The following is an 8,392-nucleotide window of genomic DNA, read 5'->3' as shown; positions in this document are numbered from 1 at the left end:
TTAATTATTGAACATATCTTCCATTTCCCTGTCAGCTTCTTCCTTGCGTTTGATTTGGAACATAAAAGCATCAAGTTTATCATTATCGACAGCCAATTCAGATTTAAAATTTACATCTGGATATTTCTTCTTTAGAGCTTCATATGCTTGATATCTCATCTCATCGTGATTGTATTTGTTGCTCAATTTAAGGACTTCGTGTGGATTTTTTGAATCTAAAGATTGAATAATCTTTGTTGCTGCATATTCCATCAATTCCTTAATCTTTAGCTTCCCAGCAGTAGCATAAAGATGCAAAACGTTCATCCCATTGACACCTGGAAGTTCATCAGTGTAGAAATATTTCAAAATTACCTTAAAAATGTCCACTGGAATGTCGACCATTTTTAGATTTTCAAGTTCCGGGTTTTTTTTAAGAATCTCAGCCAGAGGTGGACATCGTGCTGCAATCAGGAACTTATGGACTGGGAATTTATGGTCGCCAATTTGGATGTTGAAGTCCCTGAAGGTTTCATCAGTTAGGAAGTTTTTGAATTTGTTAATTTTAGACTGCAACTTTTGATTTTCAGCATTGACGTCATCAACTTGATCTTTTAAGTTTCTAACCTTGACATTGAAGTCACCTACTTCATCCTTAAGGTTTTTAACCTCTGCATTGAGTTCATGATTTTCATCCTTAAGGTTCCTAACCTGTGCTTTGAGGTCATCAACTTTATCCTTAAGCTCCTTGACCTCTGTATTGACGTCATCTACTTCATCCTTAAGGTTCTTAACCACTATATTGAGGCCATCATTTTCATCCTTAAGGTTCTTAACTTCTGCATTGAGGCCATCATTTTCATCTTTAAGGTTCTTAACCTCTGCATTAAGGTCATCAACTTTATTCTTTAGTTTCTTAACCTCTGCATTAAGGCCATTATTTTTGCCTTTCATAACTATAATTTCCTCCTTAATCTTGAGTAAATCTTTAATAGTTTTAGGTCTTTACCTGAAATTCACGATTTTAAGCTTATCAAGTCCGTCTAAAATGTTTGGTTCTATCAGTTCTACTTTGTTGCTATCAATCGTAATAGCTTCCAGGTTCTTAAATTCCTTAAACAAGTCACCTGGCAAAAACTTAATTGCAGAATAGGAGATATAAATCCTTTCAAGATTCTTGTACTCAGCCAAGTCAGTTTTGGTTACGGTTTTTAGTCCTGAACTCCAAATGTTTAAGACTTTCAAATTCGGAAAAGTTTTTGTTAATCCTTGCGGAACTTTTGAAAGGTTGCAATTAACAAATAGGACACTGTCAACATCTTCATTTCCTCTACTAGCAGACTGATGTGTTCCATCGGGTATTATTGTTATATTTTCAGGAATTGTTTGAATATCAAATTCACATTGATATACGTTCTTATTGCCAACATACGTATAGTCTTCGTAGCGACACTTAACTTTCATTTCCGATTCCTTTTTAATAATAATTTGTCTAAAAATATCAAAAAACGGAATTAAGATCAGTATTAATTAATTTATTCACAATAACTGCGTATTTACTTCCTTTCCACAGCAAGTATGATCTTAAAATGAATCAAATTTAGTAAGTAAACGATAAGATAAGCCACAACACAGCGTGTCAATTTTATTTATAACCAATGTTATCCACGGATAACATTAAGTTATTGTACAACTAGTAATGAAAAGGATCACGCTTCATGGGAATATTCACACCATACGCAGATCCAGGTCACTTCCCGATCCACAAAACAAGATCCACTAGGATCCAGGTCACTTCCCGATCCACAAAACAAGATCCAGTAGGATCCAGGTCACTTCCCGATCCACAAAACAAGATCCAGTAGGATCCAGGTCACTTCCCGATCCACAAAACAAGATCCAGTAGGATCCAGGTCACTTCCCAATCCACAAAAACAAGATCCAGTAGGATCCAGGTCACTTCTAGACCCACAAAAACAAGATCCAGTAGAATCCTGGTCACTTCCCTTACAAAAAAAAATATGTTTTTCAATAATCGGCTAAAATTTGGCTAAAAAATTAAAAGTATTTTACATTTTGTGCCTCAGTGGAAGCATCTTATGGCTCCAAAAACAATACAGTTGTTGCCATGTCCATTCCCTACCAGATGCAAAAAAACCCGAAGCCTTAGTATTGAGTTTGAAGAGAGATATCGTGCTGATTAACTAACTAAATAACAGAAAGTGTTTTTTTTTGCGATTTCTCGGCACTGGAAGCACCAATCAAGAAGCGATGTTTACTGTTGGATTGGTATTTTCAGGCACAGACTTTCCATCATTGGTAATATTTGTCAATTCTGTAAGTCTTGAAACAAGAAATTGAAGATTTGGTGTGAATATGATTTAATCCACGGATAACATTAAGTTACTGACAGGGGGAAGATTACACAGATGCCATGGATGTATACGGCTCACCCCATGTAATCTTCCCCCTGCAACTAACACTCTGTCATCACTGTTCTGTGCTATGTAGTTTTTATAGGCTATAGGATGCCTTGTGGATTCAAACCAAGAACAATGCAACAAACATGTGATTCTGTCCTAGCATTGCTATACGCAGTGAATGTCCAATCCAGCGGTACTTCCACATTTGAATCTCCTTATTGATGTCTTGCTGACCTGTTTTTTGCAGAAGCTTCTAATTTTAATGTTAATCACCTGATTTCCCGTTTTCCGCAAATTCTAAGAATCTGTCTATAGCAGCTAATGACGTAAACCAGCACTACATACAGAATGATGAGTCATGATGATCATTCAAATTATTTTAACAATTTCCAGCTAAAATGTCAACAAGCTACACATGACATTTTCATAGACATACTTATCACCTTAAATACTATAAAAGCTCATCATTCTAATTCAGTTCTAATTAGTTTTTCGTCCATAATGGACATCCTTAATCTAGCAAATAAGATAATTGATCAAAATCACAATTTTGGCATTGACGATGCATTCTACATCATGGATCTCAATCAGCTTAGACGAAAATATCAAAATTGGACTAAAAATCTGCCAAGGATCGTTCCACACTATGCTGTAAAGTGCAATGATGATGAACACATCCTTAAAGTCCTTGAAAATTCTGGTCTTGGATTTGATTGTGCATCAAAAAGTGAAATTTCGAAAATTTTAAGCCTCAACGTGGATCCATCGAGGATCATTTTTGCGCATACCGTCAAGCAAGTTTCACATTTAAAGTTTGCAGCTGAAAAAGGCATTGAAAAAGTGACTTTTGATTCTGAGGCTGAATTAGAAAAGATTAAGCAGTTCCATCCAAAAGCAAAAGTTGTTCTGAGGATCAGATTTGATGCTGCACAGGCATTGGTTGAATTAGGATCAAAATTCGGTGCGGAACCAAAGACTGAAGCACGTGACTTGGTGAAAAAGTGTAAGGAACTTGAAATGGACCTAATTGGTGTCTCATTTCATGTCGGCTCAGGCACACTTGATTATGAAGTTTATGGACGGGCAATTGATGAAGTTCGTGAGATTTTTGATTATGCTGAACAATTTGGATTTAAGATGTACTTTGTGGACATTGGAGGTGGATTTATGGGACATGATGATAATCTACTCAAGAATTATGCAGACTTTATAAATCCAGCAATTGAAAGGAACTTTAAAGGCAAGCATGTTCAAATTATCGCTGAACCTGGACAGTACTTTGCCACATCCGCAATGTCAATTGTGACTCAGGTGGTGCTGAAGAAATATTCACAAAATGGACATGTCAATTACTTCCTCAATGAGAGCATCTACACATCATTTCAATTTGGTGAATTCTATGATCAAGTTTCTGATTTTAAAGTCATCCGAAAGTCAAAAGCTGCAAAACAGTCAGAATGTAAATTATCAACAATTTGGGGATGCACGTGCAGCTCAAAAGATAAAATAATTGCGGATATAATGATGTGTGAAGTCGAGATTGGAGATTGGTTGATTTTTAACAATATGGGAGCTTATTCGACTGTAATGTCGACAGGCTTTAATGGATTCGAGAGAGGACGGATGTATTACTTGGGAATGATGATTGACAAGAGCAAGCTGAATACGATTTAATATTTTTTTGATTTTATTTAGATTTAAATATTTGAAAATATATTTTTTTACAATTTTTAAGTCTGATTTTTGCTTAAAGCTGACCCTAACAGGCAAAGAGATCGCTTTTAGGTATCATAGTGGTCTAAAATCGGAACCAAAAAAGCAATCTTTGAGCTTTGTCTGGTATGGAGAGGTGCAGTCTGAAATTTTGGGATTTTTTTTTTTTTCATGAAAACCCTCAGCAAATTGAAGCTTAATTTCAAAAAGGAGTGGGCTTAGTCCACTAACTCCTGACCCCGACCTCCTCCTGAATATACCTATTCTTAAAGTCGATCATCGTCGATCCAATTCAGAATACAAAGCTGTAGACAATTCAGTGGAAGAGTGGATTGGATGTCAATCCTTCTCCCTTCTCTTCTGACTCACCCCCTCCCCCTTTCTCTACCTGATTCTCATCTTCTCTCCCTTCCTCACATCCCTTCTCACTTTTATCTCCCTACCTCAAACCTTCCCTCATTCTCCACCCTTCCTCACCCATTTTCTCTTCATCCTTCATACCTCATCTCCTTCCCCTCTACCTTCCTCACCACTCTTCCTAACTCATCCCTTCTTACTTCCCAATCCCTACTTCACCCCTTGCTCCTTCAACCTTCCCCTCGCTACCGCAAAATTTTCCACTTTCCCTTCCTTACTTCTCTCCCCTTCCTTTTTTCCCTTCGTTACCTCACCCCTTCCCCCCTTCCTCCTACAAACCTCCCTGCCTCACCTTCCTCCCAAGTTCATCTCTTCCCACCTTTCTACTTTCCATTCCGTATCTCAACTCTTCCCCTTTTTTTCCATCTTATCTCACACACTTCTTCCTCTTTACCTTATACCCCTCCCTCCTTCCTACCTCACCTTAGAAAATGCCATTATTCTTCAAGTTGCTGTGACTTTTCATGAAAAAATCCCAAAATCCACTTTTAACCCGACATCCTCTTCAACTCCTAGCTACTCTCCTCCTCCATACAGCCCCAAAATCACCTTTAATTCTCCACAGGTTGATGATACTTATCCCTCAGTCCATCATATTTCCTCAAAAAATAATCACCCTTCATTGACTCCATGACTTGTAGCACTCGTTGTGACCACTTCTTTTCTGTGAATATCTCTTCATCATCTTCCATCATGCTGTATCTTTTGAGCATAAAGACTTGCTCTTGATAGTCCTGTATGACTTGAGGAATGTCATGATAAAAGCTATTGGATTGACTGTGTAAATTTGGAATCATTAAATTGACACCGGTGTGAATTTTAAGATCAATTGGATGTAATTTTGTGCCTGGTTGTAAGTTATTACCAACAAATACAAAGTTTGGTCGATGTTTGACATCGGATGGGATCATTGAGTCAGCGGAATTGATGAGTCTGAGGAGTGACAAGTCCGGAAATCCATTATGGACAACAATAATTAAATGACAGATTTGAAACAGCATAATAAGCATTTTAAGGTCATCACTTTCAGCCACAATCATGTCACGTCGTTGGACATTATTAGCAAGTGGTGATGGATCAAGTACGAAGATCCTGTCGGTAGTTATGAACATGTCAACTGTACTTCCATCATAAATTTGTTCCTTTCTTGTTGAAAATGTCTCATGCTCATCCACAAATGCTTCATATGTTCCATCTGGATTAATTCTCACATATTTTTGGTCAGCAATGATGTTCATCAGTGTCGATTTTCCGACATTCTTAACACCAATTGCAGCTACAACGAGGAAGTCTGAATTTTCATTGTCAAGATGCTCAAATATTTTCTGATCAATATTAAAATGTGGATACATGAAGCGTTGTCGTGACTTCATTGGCATTACGTCAACTTGAACTTCTGGTTCCTTACGGATTTGATGCTGCTGAACTGAAACTGGAGCTGGAATTTGGACATTCTCTTTTGGTGTGGCTTTTGTGAGAATTTTTGGCTGTGTTGGTTCCGATTTTTGCTTTTGTTGACGCGATGAGTCTGATTTTTTAAGAATTGTTGGTTGTTGGATATTTTTGGACATCTTGTTGATGATCTGGTGTGGAACTGAAGACTGTTATGACTGATTTTCCTTAAAAATTGAAATTATTTTGATTATTTATGTAAAAATGAAACTTTTTGAATGTTTTTGTTATTGTTTTTAATGAGAACGTGTTTCAATGTTTTCGTAATGTTTTGATGTTGTTTGAGTGATTTTATTAATGTTTTATGATATTGTTAATGTTTTCAAGTTGAATGTTTCAATGCAATGTTTACTTGACTTTACGGAATGCTGTCAGATGATTGTCTTTGACTTAAAATATCCTTCATGACTACACATTTAATCCAGGAGTTCTTTCGTCTTCCTCGAAATCTCTTACCGTCCACATAGTCCAATACTGTTACTCTATAATACTGGATCATCCTGTGAGCGTCTATTTACATGTCTTGCTCATATCCAATGATTTACTAGAAGAATTATAATAGTATCAGTAGGGTGGCCAGTGGATTTTGGCAAAATATCAGGACAATTTTGGAAAAAATCGGAACATTTCTAAGTTTGGTACTATTTGGGTTCTAATGGAATATTTTGAGTCTTTATATTCAAAGAACCAGTTAAGTTAGGTTTGGAAATTGCAAAAAAGTGCAACAAATAAATTTGAAGACAAGACTTTTCGAAAAAAATTGGGACATTTTGAGGCTTTGTGAAGACACAGCAGCAAGGCTGAAAAGTACAGCAGCGTCCCGGCAAAAATACAGCAGATGGCCGCCCTAAGTATCAGCTTCTTGAAATACTTTTCTAAATATTTTACTAAATTTGGTGGTTTATTTGCGTTGCCTAATAAGTGAATGGCCAGTCCAATGGCTTCAGAATTGTGCGAACACTTGTCAAATCTACAGCAAGTCTGTACAATGGTTTAGAGCTTAATCTCTGCTGGGAATCCGTTGAGAAGAAGGCAGAGCAATAACAAGAGAGCAACAACACAAGAAACCACCAGAACTAGCAGTTTTGGCAAGGAACAGAAACCTGTTCAATCGGTTTATTAACGCCCTACGATTCATAGAGGATCAATAGCAATTAATCATCATGATCGACTCAGATGGAATTTACGTATTCATAAGAGAATGATGCAGATATCAGGTAAGTTGCCTAACTATTCGGTTATGATTGCCTTATTATCGCACTGACACTCTAGCAGGCAAAGAGCGTGCTCTAAAGAGATGTCAGATTAAGCTAAGCTGATGTCAACGCTCATGAGTATGTGTAGTAAACATAGGCAGAACACCACCTAGGAAGTAGGTCACTCCATGACTTAGCACAAACAGAAACTGCATAGTTAGCAGTTTTCTAGCTATATAAGTACAACCACTTCCTCAGTTCATTCAGTCATTGTTAGGTTAGTCATTGTCACATTCCGAAGATTCGAGAGCATATCTTAAGTCTGTTAAGGAACAGAATTGCCTATATATAGCTCAATACCTCAGATTCTATTCTGCTCAGACAGCACAACAACCCAGTTTAAAAATAAATGTTAATCACAGGAAAGTCAATAAGATACACAAAATGTTTGACAACATGTTTAACAATTCGACTGCCTATAAAGCTAGCTTACTGAAAACATGGAAATCCATTTGCATTTTAGCTATACAAAGTGAAACTTCATTTAAAAATGTATTTAAAAATTTTACTATTTTTATTATTTTTGGTGCATTTTGTCACAGCTCAGATTTTTCACTACACTTACAGAAACCTCACATCAGCAACATACAGCTGTGACTGCATCTTCATATGTTCTAAGCTATCAAATCAAAACAGTACAGAATTGTCAACGTCACACCTGCTGAACAGAACTGACGATGATGTGACTACATTAAGACTAAAGCATGGATCAGCATTTTATGTATTTCCATCAATAATTTGTGATAAGTTTAAGAATTTAAGAACTATTTCAATGGGTAAAGTTGTAGCTGGAATTATTGACGATAAATCATTTGAAAAGTGCTGGAATTTAGAGAAGCTTGAACTTTTTGCCATTTATGATTATGATTTAAATGAGAAAATATTTAAAAATAATTTAAAATTAAAGCATTTAAAAGTTGTTGCTGGAAATTTAAGAAGAATATCCAAAAATGTCTTTGAATATACAAATTTAACTTATTTAAACCTTAACATAAAGTCAGCATCATTTGAATTTTCACCTAATTTTGCCAATTTCCTTACAAATCTTAAATATTTGGAATTTCGTATTAAAAATCTTGTGGATATACCGCAGAATTTTTTTGAAAATTTAGAAAATTTAGAAGAACTTCATATGCAGTTCAGCAACATTCG

General features: G+C 36.2%; 3 protein-coding genes and 1 pseudogene across 3 annotated transcripts; 1 reads left to right on the top strand and 3 right to left on the bottom strand.

Annotated features, from left to right (window-relative positions):
- On the bottom strand, nt 1-933 carry LOC139094465 (uncharacterized protein PF3D7_1120000-like). The gene has a single exon (XM_070645498.1). The coding sequence runs from the start codon at nt 931-933 to the stop codon at nt 1-3; it is 933 nt and encodes a 310-aa protein (XP_070501599.1).
- A 51-nt stretch (nt 934-984) lies between these two features.
- On the bottom strand, nt 985-2,437 carry LOC139094464 (carboxypeptidase N subunit 2-like). Its single transcript, XM_070645497.1, has 2 exons — nt 2,433-2,437; nt 985-1,471 (listed from the first exon to the last, which is right to left on the bottom strand). Exons 1-2 carry the CDS (start codon nt 2,435-2,437, stop codon nt 985-987), a joined length of 492 nt encoding a protein of 163 aa, XP_070501598.1.
- A 466-nt stretch (nt 2,438-2,903) lies between these two features.
- LOC139094462 (ornithine decarboxylase pseudogene) lies at nt 2,904-4,076 on the top strand (annotated as a pseudogene).
- Nucleotides 4,077-4,084: 8 nt separating this feature from the next.
- LOC139094538 (nonsense-mediated mRNA decay factor SMG9) lies at nt 4,085-6,204 on the bottom strand. Its single transcript, XM_070645608.1, has one exon. It carries the CDS (start codon nt 6,101-6,103, stop codon nt 5,084-5,086), a length of 1,020 nt encoding a protein of 339 aa, XP_070501709.1. The 5' UTR covers nt 6,104-6,204; the 3' UTR covers nt 4,085-5,083.
- Between the last annotated feature and the right edge of the window lie 2,188 nt (nt 6,205-8,392).

This window comes from Chironomus tepperi, unplaced genomic scaffold (assembly GCF_022539635.2).
Source record: "Chironomus tepperi strain 1889 unplaced genomic scaffold, CSIRO-AGI_Ctep_v1 contig_354, whole genome shotgun sequence".
Lineage (NCBI taxonomy): Eukaryota > Metazoa > Arthropoda > Insecta > Diptera > Chironomidae > Chironomus > Chironomus tepperi.
The sequence above is the reverse complement of the archived record's forward strand: the minus strand, read 5'-3'. Positions and strand labels throughout refer to the sequence as shown.